The 23,013-nt window shown below is 37.5% G+C and overlaps 1 protein-coding gene across 3 annotated transcripts in view; it reads left to right on the plus strand.

Moving 5' to 3' along the window:
* Window positions 1-23,013, plus strand: part of MNAT1 (MNAT1 component of CDK activating kinase) — a 199,507-nt gene continuing 176,494 nt past the window's right edge. For all 3 annotated transcript variants that reach the window (XR_015721772.1, XM_045810491.2, XM_087855981.1), the window contains exon 1: window positions 1-230. Coding sequence is in view for 2 of the 3 variants with exons in the window: in XM_045810491.2 (XP_045666447.1) it covers window positions 142-230 (89 nt within the window). In the remaining variant the exon portion in view is untranslated. The remainder of the gene's footprint in view (window positions 231-23,013) is intronic.

Here is a 23,013-nt window from a genome sequence, read left to right on the forward strand (position 1 = left end):
GGTGCTCATTCACAAAGGGACCGTCTCAGCCGAGGGCCTGTTGGTAGGAACCCGCTTGGCGTCGGCTCTGTGGAGGTTTGGGGGTTCTCTGGCTGTAGTGAAGCAGCCTTCTCGGGGAGAGTCCATAGGAAAGAAGGTGGCATGGACGATCAGGGCTGCCCCCGGTGTAAGACCACTAAATACCGGAACCCCTCCTTGAAGCTGATGGTGAATGTGTGCGGACACACTCTGTGAGTCGGGACAGGGGTTCCGTGGGTGGCGGGGGGGACGCGCAGGGTGGGAGGAGGGAGCTGGGAGATGCTTGGCCTTGGCTCCGGGGAGAAAAGGGCGTCGTTAGTTTCGGCACTGAGGAGGAGTAGGGGAAAAGGGAGCGTCGTTTCTGTGAACGGACTCGAGCGGCTGGCTCCTGAGCCGCGAGGGCCTGCTTTGGACTGCTGGTACCCGGTGTCGTACCAGCAGGTTCCCCCTTCATAGCCCATGTGTTTCCACACTGTGTTGACAACTGGGGTCCAGACATGTCGCTGGTAAAAGCGTGGGGGGTTGGAGTGTTTAATTTCACGCGAAATGTTTTTAGTGACAAGGGCCAAATTGCTATGAAAACAAAATTACTGTGAATATAGACTTCTATTTATTATGTAGGTTAATTTGAAAACCCCGTCTGTAAACCAGTTTGTCTTGATGGAGTTTGGTTAGATTCTCATCACTGAAAGGGAGAAGCCTAGATTCTCGGCAGTTAATTTTGGAGCTATAATGATGGCTGGCATTTAACGAGTGCACGTTATGTGCCAGGCGCTGTTCTAAGCCTTTACAGTGAATTGTCTCACTTCATTCCGACAACAGCCCCATGAGGTAAGTGCTAGTATTATTCCCATTTCACAGAGAAGGAGGCCGAGACTGCTCAAGGTCCCTTATGTGGACACTACTAGAATTGGAACACGCCATGTCTGACTCTAGAACGCTCATTTTTGGGAAGGGGACAGGAAAGAGGGAGGTTGAGTTTGTTATTTTGAAGACCTTGTGCAGGAATTGGTCAACATATTTCCTGCCACATTTTTTAAAAAAAGATTTTGTTTATTTATTTATTTGAGAGAGAGAGTGAGCACGAGGGGGAGGAGCAGAGGCAGAGGGAGAAGCAGACTCCCGGTTGAGCAAGGAGCCCGATGTGGGGCTCCATTCCCAGACTCCTGAATCCTGACCTGAGCCTAAGGCAAAAGCTTAACCCCACTAAGCCACCCAGGCGCCCCTTATCACCACATTTTTATGGTCTCATGTAGTTCAGTAAAGGTGGTCTTACAAAGCACTTTGGGATTAAAGGTGGTATATTATGGTGAGCGTATATTCGTGTAGTTTCTCTGAGGTTTCTTAGAAATAAAAAACGATGGATAATCTATAGTGTGATAGACTAGGTCTTTGGGTAAGCAAAACTTGCATGATCAATTGTAGTCATTATAAGAAAGTTTATTAACTTGCTTAATTGGTACTTTTTCTTATTTTTATTTTCCTTATTTTTATTTTCCTTTGCTTTATCCAGCAATGGAAATGCAGTAGAACTGTGATTGAATGGTTTAAGATTAGAAATAAGGTAAAACTAATCAAGTAGAATGCATGGAAAAGGGAAGTGAGATGAACAGTGTATAGAGACTCTTAGGTTTTCAGAGAGGTTTTGTTCAGTTTCTCTTCATTTTCTTGTATCAGATTTATTGGCGCTCAAGGAAAGTGAATTTGCTTTTTTGGAAGGATGCTAAATGTAATTTTCTGCCAGACATTTCTGCCTGGTAGAAATTAGCTAACCAGAGAAGATTGTGATTTCAGTAAAATAAATGGCATTTTTATTAGACAATTACGAAATAATTTATTTTTAATTGGAGATTGCTTTTATTGTTTCCTTCGTCCTTTTTGTTTTCTCAAAAGAGTTAAGAATTGTCTAAGTTATTGGGGGCCTGGCTGGCTCACTTGGTAGAGCGTGTGACTCTTGATCTTAGGGTTGTGAGTTTGAGCCCCAGGTTGGGGTGTAGAGATTACTTCACGAATAAAATCTTAAAAAAAATTGTCAAAGTTATTCTTGTATTTCATTTATTTTGGCTTATTTGCTAACTTGTTAGATATAGACCACATTTTATAGTTCTTTTTTGACTTGAAATATGAACAAAAATGAATAAAAGAATATAGAGTATTGGCTAAGGAAATAAACTTATGATTTTGAATTCTTTGTGCAGTTCCTATAGGGCTTTGGCTTTGGGCAGATTATTAACTTCTTGTGCTCATTTTTCTTATTTGTACAATAGAGGTAGCAGCACTACCTGTATTACAGTGTTTGAGGATTAAATAATATATGTAAAATATTGGGAGGTGTTTTGTACAGTTTCTGTCTCTACTGTCAAATAGAGTATTTGTTTAATATATATTGGTTATCATACTATCATTACTTGTGGATAGTATGTGTGCTAAGCAGAAATGAAATTAAAACAGGAGTCATTTGGGCTACCATGAAGGACTTGCACAGTAATGATTATCTTTAAATGAATTCAAGAGACTATAAGATGTTAAAATGATAGTTTTAATTATAATGACCCTACTGTGATAGAGTGAGTAGGAGTGGTGATTCATAAAAGATAAGAAATACAGGATTATGGAACGTTTAATTAGGAGGGTGTACTGTTTATAGGAGAAAATACAGGAGCAAAAAGGAGCTTCCTACCTGAGCTTCGGAAGGCAGTCCCATAACCAACTGAGCCACCCAGGCGCCCTCTGTGATTGGCTTTTACTTAGAATAGTATTTTATGGTTCATCCATGTTGTAGCATGTATCAGGACTTCATTTCTTTTTGTTACTAATATTCCATTGTATGGGTGTATCACATTTTATTTATCCATTCATTAGTTGATGGACATTTGGGTTGTTTTCACTTTTTGGCTATTATGAATAATGCTATTACGATCATTCATGTACAAATTTTTGTATGGACAAATGATTTTGTTTCTCTCAGTTATGTACTTAAGAGTATAATTTTTGGATCATATGATAACCAAGTTTTAGTATTTGAGGAACTGTAAGACTGTTTTCCAAAGTGCCTGCAGCATTTTACATTCCCACTAGCAGTGTACGAAGGTTCAGTTTCTCTACATCTTTTGTCAGCACCTGTTATTTAGCCTCTTTGGATTATCGCCATCCTAGTGGGTGTAAAGTGGCGAAATGAAGTCTTTTATATTCAGCTACTTATTTACTATCTTTGGTGTCCTCCTTCTTCCCTTTGGATCTGATTTTACAGTTGTCTTTTTTTTTTTTTGCCTGAAGAATTTTCCTTAGCATTTCTTGTAGGTCTGTTGTTGAACAATTTTAGATTTTGTTTGTCTGAAAGTGTTTTTATTTCTCTCTACTATGTGAAGGATATTTTTGCTGAATATGAAATTAGAGGTTGGCATTTCACCACTTGAAAGGTACTGTTTTCTGATCTCCGTTGTTTGTGATGGGATGTTAGCTGTTATTCGTGTCTTTGGTTCTCTTTACATAAAAACCTTTTGGGGCTGCTTTTAAGACTTTTCTCTATAATTTTTGTTTCTGGCAGTTTGAGTATGTTCTAGATGTGTTTTTTTGTTTGTTTGTTTTTGTTTCTTTGTGTGTATTCATCCTAGCTGAGTTTTGCTGAGCTTAGATCTGTAAGTCAGTGTTTTTCATCCTATTGGAAAATTTCAGTGATTATGAACTATTTATACTTTCTTCTTATTTTGGAACTGCAATTACATGTATATTGGACTCTGATATTCTGTAGGTCCTGGTGGTATGATTTATTTTTCTTCAGTCTTTTTTCTCTCTGTTCTTTTGTTACTTTTTATTGATCTGTCTTCAAGTTCACCGACTCCCATATGCCATTTCTAATCTTCTGTTAAGCTCATTCAGTGTATTTTTGTTATTGTACTTTTTGCTCTAGGGTTTTCATTTTATTCTTTTTTATAATTTTCTTTTATTGGCTTTCCTATTTGTGCATTCATTAAGACCATATTTTCTTTTAATTCTTTGAATGTGTTTTCCTTTAATTCTTTGAACATATTTTGTGTTAATTCTTTTAAAATATTTATAATAGCTTATTTTAAAGTTTCTGTTTGCTAGATACAACATCTTGGCTATTGCAGGTTTGGTTTCTATGGACTGTTCTTTTTGACTATGGGTCACATTTTTCTTTTTCTTTTTTTGAATGTTTAGTACTTTTTTCAAATGTAAACTGGATCATGTAGCTGCTACATTTTAGAGATCTTGGATTTTATCTTTCTGTGTGTGTGTTTGTGTCTGTGCATGTGTTTTAATTTTATAGGTAGTTCATTTACTGGCTGATCACCTTGAACTTTGTAAGCTTGGTTTTAATCTTTTCTAGGATAGATCTGCAGAGATCCCAGTGTGTTTCCTTACTTTAGTGCAACTCAATGTCCAAACTTTTAATTCCTTGCAAAATTTGTTGGGTCCTGATTTTAAGCTTTGTTAGGGGAGTCTGGAATAAGTCTTATTTAGGATGTTGTCCTACTCTTAGTTGGTGCCTTTTTGGTATTTCAGCTGGATATTTAAAGTGTTAGGGTATAATGTGGTATCTCTACTCTGGGTGGGAACTTCACAGTATATCTACCACTCTCTCTTTTTTTTTAATAAATATTTTATTTATTATTTGAGAGAGGAAGAGAGAGAGAGAGAATGAGCTGGGGAAGGGGCAAAGGGAGAGGGATAATCAGACTCCGTGTCGAGCAGGGAGCCTGACGCTGTGTTTGATACCAGGACCATGAGATCATGACCTGAGCCAAGATGAAGAGTCAGATGCTTAATCCACCAAGCCACCCAGGGGCTCCTCATATATCCACCACTCTCTACTACCCTTTATTCCTCTCTTATCCACTGTTCTTTAAGCCTTGATTGGTTTTTCCTTGCACATGTGTAGCTTGTTTTTTGGCCAAGGACTTATAGAGGGTTTCCTATACAGACTTCTGGACCTTCTGCTTTGCAGTTCTCAGCCATATCAACTGCACTGAACTGTGATTTCTGACTTCAGTTTACCACAACCACTGTGCCCTTCTCAAACTAAGATTAAGAAAAAAGTTTTTAATTTACCTTCACTTATTCCTTTTTGAATGCTCTTCTTGTCTTTACATAGATCTACATTTGACTTACATAATTTTCCTTCCCTCTGAAGAACTTGTTTTTTTAAAAAATATTTATTTATTTGAGAGAGACAGAGATAACGAGAGAGAGCACAAGCAGGAAGTTAGGGGGAGAAGCAGACTCCAGCTGAGCAGGGAGCCAGATGCGGGACTCAATCCCAGTACCGTGGAATCATGACCTGAGCCTAAGGCAGATGCTTAACCAACTGAGCCACGCAGGTACCCCTCAAACCCTTTTAAAAAATGAAAATACTAAAATATTATCAAAATCAGTTTGATACACTTAGAACGATTTTCTTTTTATATTTTAGTTTCCAGGATGCTAGCATTAAAAAAAGCTTTAAATGTTCAATAATGATTTTTCTACCAATCCTGTATTTTGCCATATCATTTGATTGATAATAAATAAACAATGTCATGGTATTTGGCTTTTGAGGTATAAACATGCAAATTGGGAAGCCTAAATGTATTGTTTATATAATGAAATGATTTAGAGGGTAACTAATTTTATAGATTTTTTCTTTGCATATTTCATTTTTGATTTGTATCAAAGACATATACTTGTATAAATAAGTGTATTTCCCACACAAAGACAAGAAAATGTAGTATTTATGAACTTTGTTAGAATTGTGTTGAAGTATCAGTTTTTTTTAATTCACTGTTAGAATATATAAAAAAACAGAATTTTGAGATGAAGAAAAATGGTTGTATATCTCATTCAGTTTTCTTTAGAACACAAATATGATAGTGGCTATATCATTGAAAATTAATGAAGACTCCATCAATATGGTGCAGTGCCTCTGCATCACTGATTTATATATATTTAATGAGTCTCCTATTCTGATTTCAGGTAACTGAAACAAACTGCATCTAGCACTAACTCTGATTTACTTACAAACAGTTCATTCCATTAAAATATAAATGTCTTGAAATATACCAATATTAAGTATAATTTCTTCATAAATAATTCTACAGTGTTTACTTTCAGGCTATAACTAAGTTGTTTCTAAAGAGAGAATCATTTTTTAGGACTGTTTTAGCTAATGTTACCAAAACATGTCATTTGATCTGATATCTTGTTACTGATTTGTGGACCTGGAATAGAAAATATGGGGGAAAATTTTTTTAGAAGTTATAGGATTGTGGTGTGACATGGCAGATGTTATATATTTGAGATCTATTGGAGGATACATGAGGAACATTTTAAGGGTATATTTCTATATTCTTTGACATTAGGAATATAACTTCCAATGTTTTTATTTATTTTGTTTTATTTTAAAATGCTTTTATTTTAAAATGTGTATTTTGTTAGTCTGTTGAAAAGATAATATTAAAAAACATTTCTAAAAAAACAAAACATTTCTGACAACAGAAAAATAGTATATAATATTTTTACAGAGCATTTAAAAAAATTTTTTTTTGGAATGCTGTTAAGTCACTTTATTATTTTTCTTTATTATGTTATGTTAGTCACCACACAGTACATAATTAGTTTTTGATGTAATGTCCCATGATTCATTGAGCATTTATTTTAATTTTTACCTTCTGATTCTTGTTAGTGATTCTACTTAGAAATCAGTTTTATATAATGTGTGGTTTTTATGGCTCTGGAATTTGCTGAGCTACATATTACTTTATTTTTTAGAAATGCTCATATTTGCCAGTCAAATGAATGCATAATTGATATCTTAACAATTTAATAAAATATTGTGTTAGCAGATGAAGATTCTTTGTCCATATTTTGTCTGTGCCTAATCAGATCATAGTAAAAGTGAGTTTCTTTAGAAAGTTGAGGTTAATAAGCAAAATTTTAAAGGCAAAAAATTCTTACTTTTAAGGTAGTTTAAATATATTTCTAAGATCTAAACTGTAATATGTTACAATAGGTGTCTCTGCATTATTTGAATTATGAATGTCTTGTTTCTCATGATTGTGTTTGGCATATTCATTAATATTTAATTCCTTATGGCGGTTAATTGCAAAAAGCAATCTATGTAATGTGTTGCAACTAAATGCAAAAACATACAATTTAAAGTAGAAATGGTGTCAATAATAATAAATTGCTACAGCTAGTACAAGTTTAGTGCTTGTAATTCCCCCTTGGGAAATATATTATTTGTGCTTCCTGTTTGCTTTATGTATTTTGGGTTTATATTATTTGGAATTAGAATAGAAACTAACATGTTACACGTAGAAGTTAGAATGTAACAAACTAGAAATTACTGAAGTCCTATAGGCCAAGTGGATTGATTAATAAAATACCTCACAGAAGACAATTATTTACTTATGTAAATACTACCAGGGTGTTTTGTTTTGTTCTCTGTCAAAAGGAAGAGCCAGAAATAAACTTGTGCTTTTTGAGTATATTCTTTTTACTAGCACTGTTCCCAATTATTGTGTTCATTCATGGGTTTTTCGTTTCTAGATTTTGCTTATTGAGAGACATTTTGGTGCAGTGGTTAAAAGCATCAACTTTGAAATCAGAGAAACTTGAGTTAAATCCTTGTGCTAGCACTTACTAGTGACCTGCAGCAAAGGCTTTTTTGACTGACCCCTTGATTCCTAAATCTTTAAAATGGTGCTAAAAATAATGCTACCTGTTTTATAAGCTCTTTGTGAAGATTAAGTAAAGGACAATTTGTACAAAGTTTTGCTTGGCATTATTATGCCTGGCATATGGCAGCTAACATTTATTGAGCACTTACTGTCATTAAAAGTGGTAATGTCAATCTTAACTGTTATATTTCTTTCTGAAAAATTATAAAATAGTTGTAATAATAATCTTAAGTGTGCTGAGGATACTGGTCAACCAGATGTAATCATAGCAGTTTCTGTGCATATGTATTTGTTTTTTGAAAATTAAACACAAATTGGATTGTGTTACATGAATTTCTGTGCAACTTAGTTTATTCATTTATCAATATATTTTGAATAACTTACGTTTGAGCGTGTAAATTTCATGGTTGCAGAGTATTCCATGTTTTGAGAATGCATTGATCTATGTAGCCTGTCATATATTAATGGAAGCTTTGGTTGTTTCCAGATATTCAATATTACAGTTTTTCAGTGTACATCCTTATCTTTGTGTATATGCAAGTGTATCTGTAGGGTAAATTCCTAAAAGCAAAATGTGTATTTAAAATTTTGTTAGACATTACTAATTTTTTTCTTTTTATTAGTTTTACTTATTTCAACTTTCCTGAGATGGGATTGACGTTCATTAAACTGCACATATTTAAAGTGTATAATTGAATCAGTTTTGACATATCATGAAGTGATCACTACAATTAAGATAACAAATATTTCTGTCATCCCCCAGATTTGCTTATGCCTTTTTGTAATCTGTTCTTTCCTCTACTCCCATCCCCAAGCAGCAACTGATTTGCTTTTCTTCTCATAGAGTAGTTTGTGTTTGCTATTATTTTACATAAAAATCATATAGTCTGTTTTATTTTCTGTTTTTTGGCTTGGCTTCTTTGACTCCATTATCCTGAGATTCATTTCTTGTATTGTGTGTATCATGGTTTATTCCTCTTTATTACTGAATAGCATTCTTGTATAGATTTACTAGTTTGTTCATCCATTTACTAGTTAATGGACAGTTGGCTTGTTTCTGGTTACTAGTATTAAAAAAAAGCTACTGTGAACTCTCATGTAAAAGTCTTTGTGTGAACATGTGCTTTTGTTTCTCTCAGGTAAATACCTAGGAGTGGCATGCATAGTAGGTATAGGTTTAACTTTTGAAGTTTTATAGTTTTAGATTCTACATTTAGATCTATGATCCATTTGAAGTTGACTTTTGTGTGTGGTGTGAGGTAAGAGTGTTCTTTTTTTTTTTTCCCCCTATGAGGATATCTAGGATATCTAGCACTTTTTGTTGAAATGCCTCTCAGTAGCTCAGTCCGTGGGGATCGAGCCCCGCATTGGGCACCCTGCTCAGCGGGAAGCCTGCTTCTTTTTCCCTCTCCCACTCCCCCTGCTTGTGTTCCCTCTCTTGCTGCTTCTCTCTCTGTCAAATAAATAAGTAAAATCTTAAAAAAAAAAAAGAAGTGCCTCTCCTTTTTCATTGGATTGCCTTAGCATTTTTGTCAAGAATCAGTTGATTAAATAATTATGGTTTTGTTTCTAAACCCTCTATTCTGTTCCATTGATTTATATCTATCTTTGTTAGTACAACCAAACTGTTTTAATTACTTCAGCTTCATGGTAAGTCTTCAAACTAGGAAGTGTAAGTTCTCCCACTTTGTTTTTTATTTTTAAAATTGCTTGGTTATTCTAGGTCATTTGCATTTCTATATAAATTTTAGTATCAGTTTGTCAACTTTTGGTAAAAATGCCTACTAGAATATTGATTGGGATTGCTTTAAATTGGGGGAGAATTGCCATCTTGACAATATTGAGTATTCAAATCAGTGAATTTGATATATCTTTTCATTTATATAAGTCTTTAATTTCACTCAGCAATGTTTTATAGTTTTCAATTAGAGGTTTTAGACAACTTTTATTATATTTATTCCTAGGTAATTTTTATTTCTTGGTTCTACTGTATGTGTTGTTTAAAAAAAATTCACTTTTCGGTCATATTAACTTTATATCCTGCAATCTTGCTAAATTGTTTTATTCTAATAGTTGATTTGTAGGTTGTCTGAGATTTTCTTTCTTTCTTTCTTTCTTTCTTTCTTTCTTTCTTTCTTTCTTTTTATTTATTTATTTATTTATTTATTTATTTATTTATTTATTGTAATTTCTGCACCCAATGTGGGGCTTGAACTCACAATCCCAAGGTCAGGAGTCGAAGGCTCTTAAAACTGAGCCAGCCAGGGGCGCCTGGGTGGCGCAGTTGTTAAGCGTCTGCCTTCTGCTGAGGGCGTGATCCCAGCGTTCTGGGATCGAGCCCCATGTCAGGCTCCTCCGCTGGAAGCCTGCTTCTTCCTCTCCCACTCCCCTTGCTTGTGTTTCCTCTGTCGCTGGCCGTCTCTCTCTGTCAAATAAATAAATAAAATCTTTAAAAAGAAAAACTAAAAAAAAAAAACAAAAAAACAAAAAACTGAGCCAGCCAGACACCCCCCTCCCCCGCCCCGATTTTCTGTGTAAATGATCATGTCCTCTGGAAATAGGGCTGTTTTACTTCCTTCGTGCCAACCTTATTTATTTATTTTTTTTTTACTTACTTACTTGGCTGTAATGCAATGCTAGAACTTCTATGATAATGCCAAATAGAAGTGCTGAAAATGGCATTCTTGTCTTGGTCTTGGGAGGATGAAGTTCAGTCTTTCACCATTAGATATGATATTAGTTGTAGGTTTTCCAAAGATGCCCTTTATTAGTTTTAGGAAGTTCCTTATTATTCCTAGTTTTCTGAGAATTTCTCTTTCTTCCTTTTAAAGTCATGTATTGGTTTTGAATTCTGTCAGTGCCTTTTCTGAATCTGTTTAAATGACCATGTGATTTTTCTCCTTTATTCTGATAATATGGTGAATTACATTGATTCATCCTTGAATGTTAATTCAATATTGTGTTCCTGGCTTTAGCCCTAACATATCATGATATACTATTATTTTTATATACTATTAGATTTGGCTTGCTAGTGTTTTGATAATCATCTTTGCTTGGATATCCTGTAAAATTTTTTTTGAAATGACTTTGTTAGGTTTTAGTATTAGAATTACTGTGGCCTTGTAAAACCACTTGTGTTGTGTATTAACTACCTGTTTCTTTGTAACAAATTATTTCAAAATTTAATAAGTGAAAGCACAAATGATTTCTCACAATTTCTGTGAGTTAGGAATTTTTTAGTGGCTTAGCTGGGACGTTCTGGCTCAGGATTTCTCACAAGGCTATAATCAAGGTATGGGGTGGTGCTGTAGTCATCTTTAGACTATTGGGGAAAGAGCAGCTTCCAAACTTCCTGGCATGAGCTGTAGTCTTTTGAAGGCTCGAATGAAGCTGTGGAGGATACTCTTCTAAGCCTACTTTTGTGACTTATGAGAAGTCCTGAGGTTTTTTTTTTTTTTCAACTTTTTTTTTTTTTTTTAAGATTTTTGTTTATTTTTTTGATGGAGAGAGACAGCACAAGTAGGCAGAGCAGCAGGCAGAGGCAGAGGGAGAAGCAGACTCCCTGCTGAGTGGGGAGCCCAATGCAGGGCTTGATCCCAGGACACTGGGATCATGACCCGAGCCGAAGGCAGACGCTCAACTGACTGAGCCACCCAGGCGCCTCAGAGAAGTCCTGAGTTCTTTACTGTTCGTTGGTTAGAGGTCTCAGTTCTTTGCTGTCCTAAAGATTTCTTCAGGGTCCTCCCAACATGGTAACTTTCTTTCCCTAGAGTGAATGATTTGAGAGAGAGGCAGAAGCCACAATATCATAAACTAGCTTTGGATGTCTGACCCTGTCATTTCTATCCCATTCTATTTGTTAGAGTCCTAAGTACAGCTCATATTTAGGGTGGAGGGGAATTAGGCTTCACCTTTTGATAAGAGAAGTATCAAAGAATTTGTGGACATGTGTACAACCACATTAACCATATTATCTGTGTGTTCATCACTGTTAGAGCCTAATAAATCCAAGAGAGCTCCTGATGATTCTTGCCTCCTGATCTTCATGCTCTTGTGTAATTTCTCCCCAAATGGTTATCAGAGTTGCTTGGGTGACCAATTGAATACTGTAGAAGTGACGGTTTGTCACTTCCAAGGCTAGGTCTTAAAAAAAATCTGCATGTTTCTCATGGATCATTTGCTTGGGAAGGATAGTTTCTGTATTGTAAGCAGCCATATGGAAAGGCTTATGTGGTGAGGACCTGAGGCCTTCTGACAATTGCCATGGGAGTAAGCCGTCTTAGATTTTCTGGCTCCGGTCATGTCTTCAGATGACTGTAGCCCTGGCTGATGTCTTGACAAATAATCAGCTATTGGATTCTTGACATTCAGAAACTGTATAAGATAATAAATGTTTATTATTATTATTAAAAAAATTTTTTTTTATTATATTATGTTAGTTACCATACAGTACATCCCCGGTTTCTGATGCAAAGATCAATGATTCATTAGTTGCGTATAACACCCAGTGCACCATGCAATACGTGCCCTCCTTACTACCCATCACCAGTCTATCCCATTCCCCCACCCCCCCTCCCCTCTGAGGCCCTCAGTTTGTTTCTCATAGTCCATAGTCTCTCAGGCTTCATTCCCCCTTCTGATTACCCCCCCTTTCTTTATCCCTTTCTTCCCCTACCGATCTTCTTAGTTCTTATGTTCCATAGATGAGAGAAATCATATGATAGTTGTCTTTCTCTGCTTGACTTATTTCACTTAGCATTATCTCCTCCAGTGCCGTCCATGTTGCGGCAAATGTTGAGAATTCGTTCTTTCTGATAGCTGAGTAATATTCCATTGTATATATGGACCACAACTTCTTAATCCAGTCATCTGTTGAAGGGCATCTCGGCTGCTTCCACGATTTAGCTATTGTGGACAATGCTGCTATGAACATTGGGGTGCATATGGCCCTTCTCTTCACTACATCTGTATCTTTGGGGTAAATACCTAGTAGTGCAATGGCTGGGTCATAGGGTAGCTCAATTTTTAACTTTTTAAGGGACCTCCACACTGTTTTCCAGAGTGGCTGTACCAACTTGCATTCCCACCAACAATGTAGCAGGGATCCCCTTTCTCCACATCCTCTCCAACAATTGTTGTTTCTTGCCTTGTCTATTTTTGCCATTCTAACTGGCGTAAGGTGGTATCTCAGTGTGGTTTTGATTTGAATTTCACTGATAGCTAATGATTTTGAACATTTTTTCATGTGTCTGTTAGCCATTTGTATGTCTTCATTGGAAAAGTGTCTGTTCATATCTTCTGCCCATTTTTTGATTTGTTTATTTGTTTCTCGTGTATTGAGTTTGAGAAGTTCTTTGTAGATCTTGGATACCAGTCTTTTATCTGTAGCATCATTTGCAAATATATTCTCCCATTCCGTGGGCTGCCTCTTAGTTTTTTTGACTGTTTCCTTGGCTGTGCAGAAGCTTTTTATCTTGATGAAGTCCCACAAGCTCATTTTATCTTTTGTTTCTCTTGCCTTTGGAGATGTGTCATGAAAAAGGTTGCTTTGGCCGATGTCGTATAGGTTGCTGCCTATGTTCTCCTCTAGGATTTTGATGGATTCCTGTCTCACATCGAGGTCTTTCATCCATTTGGAGTTTATTTTTTTTCTTATTTATTTATTTATTTATTTATTTATTTATTTTAATGATTTTTTATTATATTATGTTAGTCACCATACAGTACATCCCCGGTTTCCGATGTAAGGCTCGATGATTCATTAGTTGCGTATAACACCCAGTGCACCATGCAATACGTGCCCTCCTTACTACCCATCACCAGCCTATCCCATTCCCCCACCCCCTTCCCCTCTGAGGTCCTCAGTTTGTTTCTCATAGTCCATAGTCTCTCATGTTTCATTCCCCCTTCTGATTACCCCCCCCTTTCTTTCTTTTTTTTTTTTAATAATGATTTTTTATTATATTATGTTAGTCAACATACAGTACATCCCCGGTTTCCGATGTAAGGCTCGATGATTCATTAGTTGTGTATAACACCCAGTGCACCATGCAATACGTGCCCTTCTTACTACCCATCACCAGCCTATCCCATTCCCCCACCCCCCTCCCCTCTGAGGCCCTCAGTTTGTTTCTCATAGTCCATAGTCTCTCATGTTTCATTCCCCCTTCTGATTACCCCCCCTTTCTTTATCCCTTTCTTCCCCTACCGATCATCCTAGTTCTTATGTTCCATAGATGAGAGAAATCATATGATAGTTGTCTTTCTCTGCTTGACTTATTTCACTTAGCATTATCTCCTCCAGTGCCGTCCATGTTGTAGCAAATGTTGAGAACTCGTTCTTTCTGATAGCTGAGTAATATTCCATTGTATATATGGACCACAACTTCTTAATCCAGTCATCTGTTGAAGGGCATCTCAGCTCCTTCCGTGATTTAGCTATTGTGGACATTGCTGCTATGAATATTGGGGTGCATATGGCCCTTCTCTTCACTACGTCTGTATCTTTGGGATAAATACCTAGTAGTGCAATGGCTGGATCATAGGGTAGCTCAATTTTTAACTTTTTAAGGGACCTCCAGACTGTTTTCCAGAGTGGCTGTACCAACTTGCATTCCCACCAACAATGTAGGAGGGATCCCCTTTCTCCACATCCTCTCCAACATTTGTTGTCTCTTGCCTTGTCTATTTTTGCCATTCTAACTGGCGTAAGGTGGTATCTCAGTGTGGTTTTGATTTGAATTTCACTGATAGCTAATGATTTTGAACATTTTTTCATGTGTCTGTTAGCCATTTGTATGTCTTCATTGGAAAAGTGTCTGTTCATATCTTCTGCCCATTTTTTGATTTGTTTATTTGTTTCTCTTGTATTGAGTTTGAGAAGTTCTTTGTAGATCTTGGATACCAGTCCTTTATCTGTAATGTCATTTGCAAATATATTCTCCCATTCCGTGGGCTGCCTCTTAGTTTTTCTGACTGTTTCCTTGGCTGTGCAGAAACTTTTAATCTTGATGAAGTCCCATAAATTCATTTTATTTTTTGTTTCTCTTGCCTTTGGGGATGTGTCATGAAAAAGGTTGCTTTGGCTGATGTCGTAGAGGTTGTTGCCTATGTTCTCCTCTAGGATTTTGATGGATTCCTGTCTCACATCGAGGTCTTTCATCCATTTGGAGTTTATTTTTGTGTATGGTGTGAGATAGTGGTCAAGTTTCATTCTTTTGCATGTAGCTGTCCAATTTTCCCAGCACCATTTATTGAAGAGACTGTCTTTTTCCCACTGGATGTGTTTTCCTGCTTTATCAAATATTAGTTGCCCAAAGAGCCGAGGTTCCATTTCTGGGCTCTCTATTCTGTTCCATTGGTCTATGTGTCTGTTTTTGTGCCAGTACCATGCTGTCTTTGTGATCACAGCTTTGTAGTACAGCTCGAAATCCGGCATTGTGATGCCCCCAGCTTTGTTTTTCCTTTTCAACAGTTCCTTGGCGATTCGGGGTCTTTTCTGGTTCCATACAAATTTAAGGACTGTTTGTTCCAGTTCTTTGAAAAATGTCCTCGGTATTTTGATCGGGAAGGCATTGAAAGTGTAGATTGCTCTGGGTAGCATGGACATTTTAACTATGTTAATTCTTCCGATCCATGAGCATGGAATATTTTTCCATCTTTTGTGTCTCCCTCAATGTCTTTCAAGAGTGATTTATAGTTTCTAGAATATAGATCCTTTACATCTCTCGTTAAGTTAATTCTAAGGTAACATATGGTTTTTGGTGCTATTGTAAATGGGATGGATTCCCTAATTTCTCTTTCTTCAGTCTCATTATTCGTGTATAGAAATGCAACTGATTTATGAGCATTGATTTTTGTATGCCGCCACATTACTGAATTGCTCTATAACTTCTAATAGTTTGGGAGTGGCTTCTTTTGGGTTTTCTATATAGAGTATCATGTCATCTGCGAAGAGAGACATTTTGACTTCTTCTTTGCTGATTTGGATACCTTTGATCCCTTTTTGTTGTCTGATTGCTGTTGCAAGGACTTCTAGTACTATGTTGAATAATAGTGGCGAGAGTGGGCATCCTTGTCGTGTTCCTGATCTTAAGGGAAAGGCTTCCAGCTTTTCCCCATTGAGAATAATATTTCCTGTAGGCATTTCATAGATGGCTTTTATGAGATTGAGAAATGTACCCTCTATTCCTACACTCTGAAGGGTTTTAATCAGGAAAGGATGCTGTATTTTGTCAAATGCTTTTCTGTATCAATTGAGAGGATCATATGGTTCCTGAGTCTTTTCTTGTTGATATGATGTATCACGCTGATCGATTTGCGAATGTTGAACCACGCTTGCATCCCAGGTATGAATCCCACTTGGTCATGATGCATAATCCTTTTAATGTACTGTTGGATTCTATTAGCCAGGATCTTGTTGAGGATTTTGGCGTCCATATTCATTAGGGAAATCGGTCTGTAATTCTCCTTTTTGATGGGGTCTTTGCCTGGTTTGGGGATCAAGGTAATATTGGCCTGATAGAATGAGTTTGGTAGCTTTCCTTCTGTTTCTATTTTTTGAAATAGCTTTAGGAGAATAGGTATTATTTCTTCTTTGAATGTTTGGTAAAATTCCCCAGGAAAACCGTCCGGGCCTGGAGTTTTGTTATTTGGAAGGTTGTTTATCACTGACTCAGTCTCTTCATAATTAATTGGCCTGTTTAAAAAATCAGTTTCTTCCTGTTTCAGTCTTGGTAGTTTATAGGTTTCTAGGAAGGCCTCGATCTCTTCCAGATTGCTTAAATTATTGGCATATAGCTGTTGATAAAAGTTTCTAATAATCCTTCCAATTTCATTGGTGTTGGTCGTGACCACTCCTTTTTCATTCATAATTTTATTAATTTGGGTCCTTTCTCTATTCTTTTGGATAAGTCTTGCCAGCGGTTTGTCAATTTTATTGATTCTCTCCAAGAACCAGCTTCTAGTCCTGTTGATCTGCTCTACTGTACTTCTGGTTTCTAATTCATTGATTTCTGCTCTAATCTTGGTCAACTGCTTCCTCGTGAGTGGATTAGGCCTGTCCCTCTGTTGCTGTTCCAGCTTCTTGAGGTGAGAATATAAAAACTGCATTTTAGATTTTTCTATTCTTTTGAGTGAGGCTTGGATGGCTATGTATTTCCCCCTTAGGACTGCCTTTGCAGTATCCCATAGATTTTGGACTGATGTGTTTTCATTCTCGTTGGTTTCCATAAATTGTTTAAATTGATTTTTGATTTCCTGGTTTATCGAATCATTCCTGAGCAGGATGTTTCTTAGTCTCCAAGTGTGTGAATTTCTTCCAAATTTTCCCTTGTGATTGAGTTCCAGTTTCAAAGCATTGTGGTCTGAGAATATGCAGGGAATAATTTCAGTGTTTTGGTATCGGTTGAGACCTGTTTTGTGTCCCAGAACATGGTCTGTTCTTGAGAATGTTCCATGGGCATTAGAATAGAATGAGTATTCTTTGGTTCTGGGGTATAGTGTTTTGTATATATCTATGAGGACCAACTCATTGAGTATGGCATTCAAAGCTCTTGTTTCTTTTTTTTTTTTTTTTTAATGATTTTTTATTATATTATGTTAGTCACCATACAGTACATCCCCGGTTTCCGATGTAAGGCTCGATGATTCATTAGTTGTGTATAACACCCAGTGCACCATGCAATACGTGCCCTCTTTACTACCCATCACCGGTCTATCCCATTCCCCCACCCCCCTCCCCTCTGAAGTCCTCAGTTTGTTTCTCATAGTCCATAGTCTCTCATGTTTCATTCCCCCTTCTGATTACCCCCCCTTTCTTTATCCCTTTCTTCCCCTACCGATCATCCTAGTTCTTATGTTCCATAGACGAGAGAAATCATATGATAGTTGTCTTTCTCTGCTTGACTTATTTCACTTAGCATTATCTCCTCCAGTGCTGTCCATGTTGTAGCAAATGTTGAGAACTAGTTCTTTCTGATAGCTGAGTAATATTCCATCGTATATATGGACCACAACTTCTTAATCCAGTCATCTGTTGAAGGGCATCTCGGCTTCTTCCACAATTTAGCTATTGTGGACATTGCTGCTATGAACATTGGGGTGCATATGTCAAAGCTCTTGTTTCTATGTTGGTTTTCTGCTCCAGTGCTCTGTCTATTGCTGATAGTGGAGTGTTGAGGTCCCCTACTATTAACATATTTTTATCTATATGTCTCTTAATTCTGGTTAAGAGTTGGCTTGTGTATCTTGCTGCTCCCCTGTTGGGGGCATATATATTTATAATTGTCATATCCACTTGTTGGATACATCCTTTAAGAATAATATAGTGCCCTTCTGTGTCTCTAACTATAGTCTTTAGTTTAAAAACCAATCTGTCTGATATGAGAATTGCTACCCCTGCTTTCTTTTGAGGTCCGTTGGCGTGAAAGATGGTATTCCATCCCTTTACTTTCAGTCTGAATGTATCTTTAGGTTCAAAACGAGTCTCTTGTAGACAGCAAATGGATGAGTCATGTCTTTTTATCCAATCTGCAACCCTAGTGGCGTTTATGGGAGCATTTATGCCATTTACATTGAGACTGATTATTGAGGGATATGATTTTATGAGAGATATGAGAGAATGAAAACACAACGGTCCAAAACCTATGAGATCCTGCAAAGGCAGTCCTGAGGGGGAAATACATAGCCATCCAAGCCTCATTCAAAAGAATAGAAAAATCTAAAATGATGCCATGTTGCCAGTAAAGTCTTTTTTTGTATTGGTTGTGACTTTCTTTTGTGTATCACTCTTGGGGCCTTTTTACGTTTATAGAACCCCCCTTAATATCTCCTGTAGGGCTGGTTTCGTGGTTATGAAATTGGTTAATGACTGGCGATTCTGAAATGTCTTTATTTCTCCATCAGTTCTGAATGACAGCCTTGCTGGATAAAGGATCCTTGGCTGCATGTTTTTCTCTGAAAGAGCTTTAAAAATGCTCCCCCAACCCTTTCTCTCATTCCAGGTCTGTGTAGACAGGTCTGACGTAATTCTGATGCCTTTGCCTTGGTACGTGAGAAATTTCTTTGCCCTGGCCACTTTCAATACTGTATCCTTGGATCTAATATTTGTGAATTGCACTATGACGTGATGTGGTGTAGGTTTGTCATGGTTGAGCTTGGGAGGGGTCCTCTCTGCCTCTTGGACACGAATGTTTGTTTCCCTTGCTAGATTAGGGAAGTTTTCAGCTACAATTTGTTCAGATATCTCTTCTAGATCTCTGTTTTTCTCCACCCCCTCGGGGATGCCGATGATTCTCACTTTGGAACGTTTCGTTGAGTCAGTAATCTCCCATAACCTACATTCCTGAGCGTGGATTTTTTTGAGTCCAGATTCTGTTTTAGCTTTTTCTTCTACTAATCCATCCTCTAATTCGCTGATATGTCCTTCTGCCTCATTCACCCTGGCCATCAGAGCCTCTAGTTTTGACTGCATTTGGCTCATAGAATTTTTAATTTCTGCCAAATTCGCTCTCATTTCTGCCCTTAGAGATTCTGTATTCTCATTTTAACATTTTCGTTAGTACTTTTTTCAAGTGTACACATCATCTTGACCATTGTTACTCTGAATTCCATTTCTGATAATTTGGTTATATCCATATCCATTAGTTCTGTGGCAGAGGGCACAGACTCACTGTCTTTTCTTTGCTGGGGGGGACCTCTCCTTCTCGTCATTCTGATGAGGAGAGGTTGCAGGGTTGTCCAGAGCCCAAATTATTGACCAGGACACAGGCAGTGCGCCCTTGTTTTATAGGGATCTTAGGGATGTAGGCTTCTTGATTTGTCAGCCTGCCTTCTGGGGGAGGGGCCTGCCGCGCCGATACTCAGGTAACCCTGTTTGGGTAGAGTCTCCGTGTCCCGTGTGTGGGGGGATGGGGATGGGCACACTCTGAGCCGGTATTTCCAGGCTTTTGTTCTCTGGCGGCTTTCCCTGGCGGTTTGCTGTGCCTCTTCTGAGAGTCATAGCAGCAGTGGCCGAATCTCAGCCTCTGTCTCAGAACAGAGGGATCGCGGACTGTTCTCCACTGATGTTCTGGCCACTTTAACTCTGTTACTGTTCGTGCTGCTCAGCCCTGCAGCGTCCGGGATGTGCGCCCCACACCCCGCGTCCAGCCCTCACTTCCAGGGCCGGCGTTTTCTGTCGTTTGTGTTTCTAATACCGCCAGCGGCCCCGCGCACGCGCTCCGAAGCTCCAGCCCTCAGTCTGGTGGTGCGCGTTCCCGGCTCATGGTCTCAGTCTGCTCTCTCGCGGGTGCTGGTCGGCGAGTCGGCCTGCTCCCCCGTGCAGGTGGCTACCGCTTCCCGGCGCCCAAACACAGCGGCTCCCTTCCCGTTCCGTTTATCTTCCGATATCTGTGCGCGGTTTCACGGCTCCCCGCTTCGTACCTCAATACTCAGCGCTGGAGATGTTCATTTGTAGAGATCCAGATGTATCTTCCTGCGTCTCAGGCTGATTCCGTGGATGTTCAGGCTGGTCTGGTACCTATCCAGCTCGACTCAGGGGACCGGCTGAAAAAGGGATCCCCTACTCCTCTACCATCTTAACTCCTCCCTATTATTTTAATCTTCTAGGCTTGGGGGTATTTTGTTACACAGTAATAGATAGCCAGTACAATGACTTCACCTTTATTAAAACAAATGACACATTACCAAAACTTATATACTATTAGGGATTCTTTTTATGATAGTGGGGATAGATTTCCAGGGTCCTTTGTCAAACAAGCCATTGTCATTATGTAGAGAAGTGTTTCTTGGGACATATAAACTACTTTGATTTAGAAATAAAGTAATCTAGGGAGAATCCAGTGATACTGTTTATTGCAACTAAAATGCAAAGGTAAAAAATTTACTATCTTGTAAGTTTTGATAGTAAGTGTTTTTAGTGATAACCTTGTAAATTTCCTATCTTTGACTGAGGTCTTCAATAAACTTTATTAAAATCCACAAAATAGGAAATTGAGGAGCTAATTCTTTATATAAATAGTTTAGTTAGTTATTTATGTATGTATGTATGTATTTATTTATTTTTAGTACAGTCCATGCCCAGCGTGGAGCCCAACACCAGGCTTGAACTCACAACCCTGAGATCAAGACCTGAGCCAATATCAAGTTAGAATCTTAACCAACTGAGCCGCCCAGGTGCCCATATAGATTTATTTTTATAAGTGATAAATATAGTGTTGAATCTTGTATGGAATTTATATTCTCAAGTTGTGTAAGTTAGAAATTATATATAGTGAAAGAATTACCTTTGATAAGATCAGAAATTGTGTTTGCATAAACAATTTTTCACTAAGGTTAGGACAGCCAGTTTTTCTTTCAGCATAGGAACGAATCGCTGTTTTTGCTGAATGTCAGCTGAAATAGTTGGCTCTTTTTTGGCATTGTATTGAAAAGACTTAACTTTCAATGCAGTCAGATACAGTCTTATTAAGATGTTCATTCTAGGAGAGGTATTGGGAAGTGAGTGCAGCTGAGGGAACAACTGAGTGACATTTCTCATTTTATGCTCACTCTGGAGTGTGGATATAGTTGAGAGGAACGGCTGGTGATACAGGCTGCTTTTAAAAAATGTCTTTTTACTGAACACAGAAGTAAATTTATGTAAATGTGCATATAATGTACTGCCATTGTATAATAACAATGCTTGTGAAACTTACACTTTTTGGGGAAAGTGTACACTATTTATTGTGATCTTTAGATTATTTGATAGACTAATGGGATATGACACGAAAGGTTAAGTTTTGTTGATTTCTACAGAACACAGTATTGGAACATCTGTTTGTAATGAGTCTATGTCACTGAGAAAAGTTTCAGTTATATTCAGCCAGCACACAACCAGCATACACATTTGTTGAAGACATGTATTATAGAAAGAGTAACATAAAAAAGTTTAAAATAGAACTTCTGTATTTTGGAGTATGCTGCAGTTGTCTGGAAAATTTACTGTCAGATAATTTGTTATTACTTTTGGAACATGCCTTATTGTACATGAAATTCTGAACTTATAAAGCAGATCAATTAAGAAGTGAATTTTCCCATTGCTAAAGAGGCTGAATGTTCAGAAGTGATCACCAAGGAATTTCTTGAAATACTACATTCTTATATTTTACAGTGTCTTATGGATTGCTCATCATTTAACAGTTATGCTAAAGGATGGAAAATTCTTGATGCCAGTAGTAGGAACTTCTTCCAGTTGGAAGTCAATTAAAGTAAAATTAAAGGAAGTGCAATTTTTTAGTGTTACTGGGAAGGTAAAATTTGACTTACTAAGGTGACGTTCATGTTCTCTTTCAGGCTATACACCTGTGGCCTAAAGCTGTAGTCTTGTGGGGACTTTAATTATTAATACAAAAATGTGTTTTATAAAATACAGCTATGTCTACTTTAATGCCATAGAATTTCCTTTTAAAATGTGTAAATGCCCTTGCAAATTTTTGGACAAAATCTGTTGCACTCTTTTGTATTTGGAGGTAAATGGTTTAAAAAGTATTATACAATTTCTCTTCAATTTAGTTTTGTCTTATTTAAAGCATTAGTATAACTGTGTCCAAGGAGTGCCTGGCTGGCTTAGTTGGAATTGCATGCCACTCTTGATCTTGGGGTTGTGAGTTGGAGCCTCATGTTGGGTGTAGAGATTACTAAAAATAAAAAATAAAAAAAATAAAGGATTAGTATAACGGTTTGACCTGGACCGGAGCTTGATTTTAAGTTGTCATCAGCTGTGAATTCCCCAGTGATTGGCTCTCAAATTTCACAAAGATCGGACTATAATACCTGTCAGTTTAAGAAATCATGTGCAGCTTTCTGCTAATGCAGAAATTGTTCTGACACCTAATGTAAAGCTTCAAGAACATAAAAATTTCCTGTTTGAAACTAATGGTTTAGAAGGTAGTTTCTTTTGGGGCGCCCGGGTGGCACAGTTGTTAAGCATCTGCCTTCGGCTCAGGGCGTGATCCTGGCGTTCCGGGATCGAGCCCCACATTAGGCTCCTCCGCTAGGAGCCTACTTCTTCCTCTCCCACTCCCCTGCTTGTGTTCCCTCTCTCACTGGCTGTCTCTATCAAATAAAGAAATAAATAAATCTTAAAAAAAAAAAGGTAGTTTCTTTTGTTATACCTTGAGGAATTAATGTTTAAAAGTGAAGATTCACACTGATCAATCATTTAGCTCTTTCCTCATTTTTTGGTTATTATTCCAATTTATATCAATTTATAGACTGTATTCAAGTCAACATGAAAATTTTATCCAAATGCAGTTCAGAATTTTGAAGTGTTTTT

The sequence above is a fragment of the Ursus americanus genome, chromosome 26 (genome assembly GCF_024610735.1).
Source record: "Ursus americanus isolate L20-20 chromosome 26, mUrsAme1.1.p, whole genome shotgun sequence".
In the NCBI taxonomy this organism is placed as follows: domain Eukaryota; kingdom Metazoa; phylum Chordata; class Mammalia; order Carnivora; family Ursidae; genus Ursus; species Ursus americanus.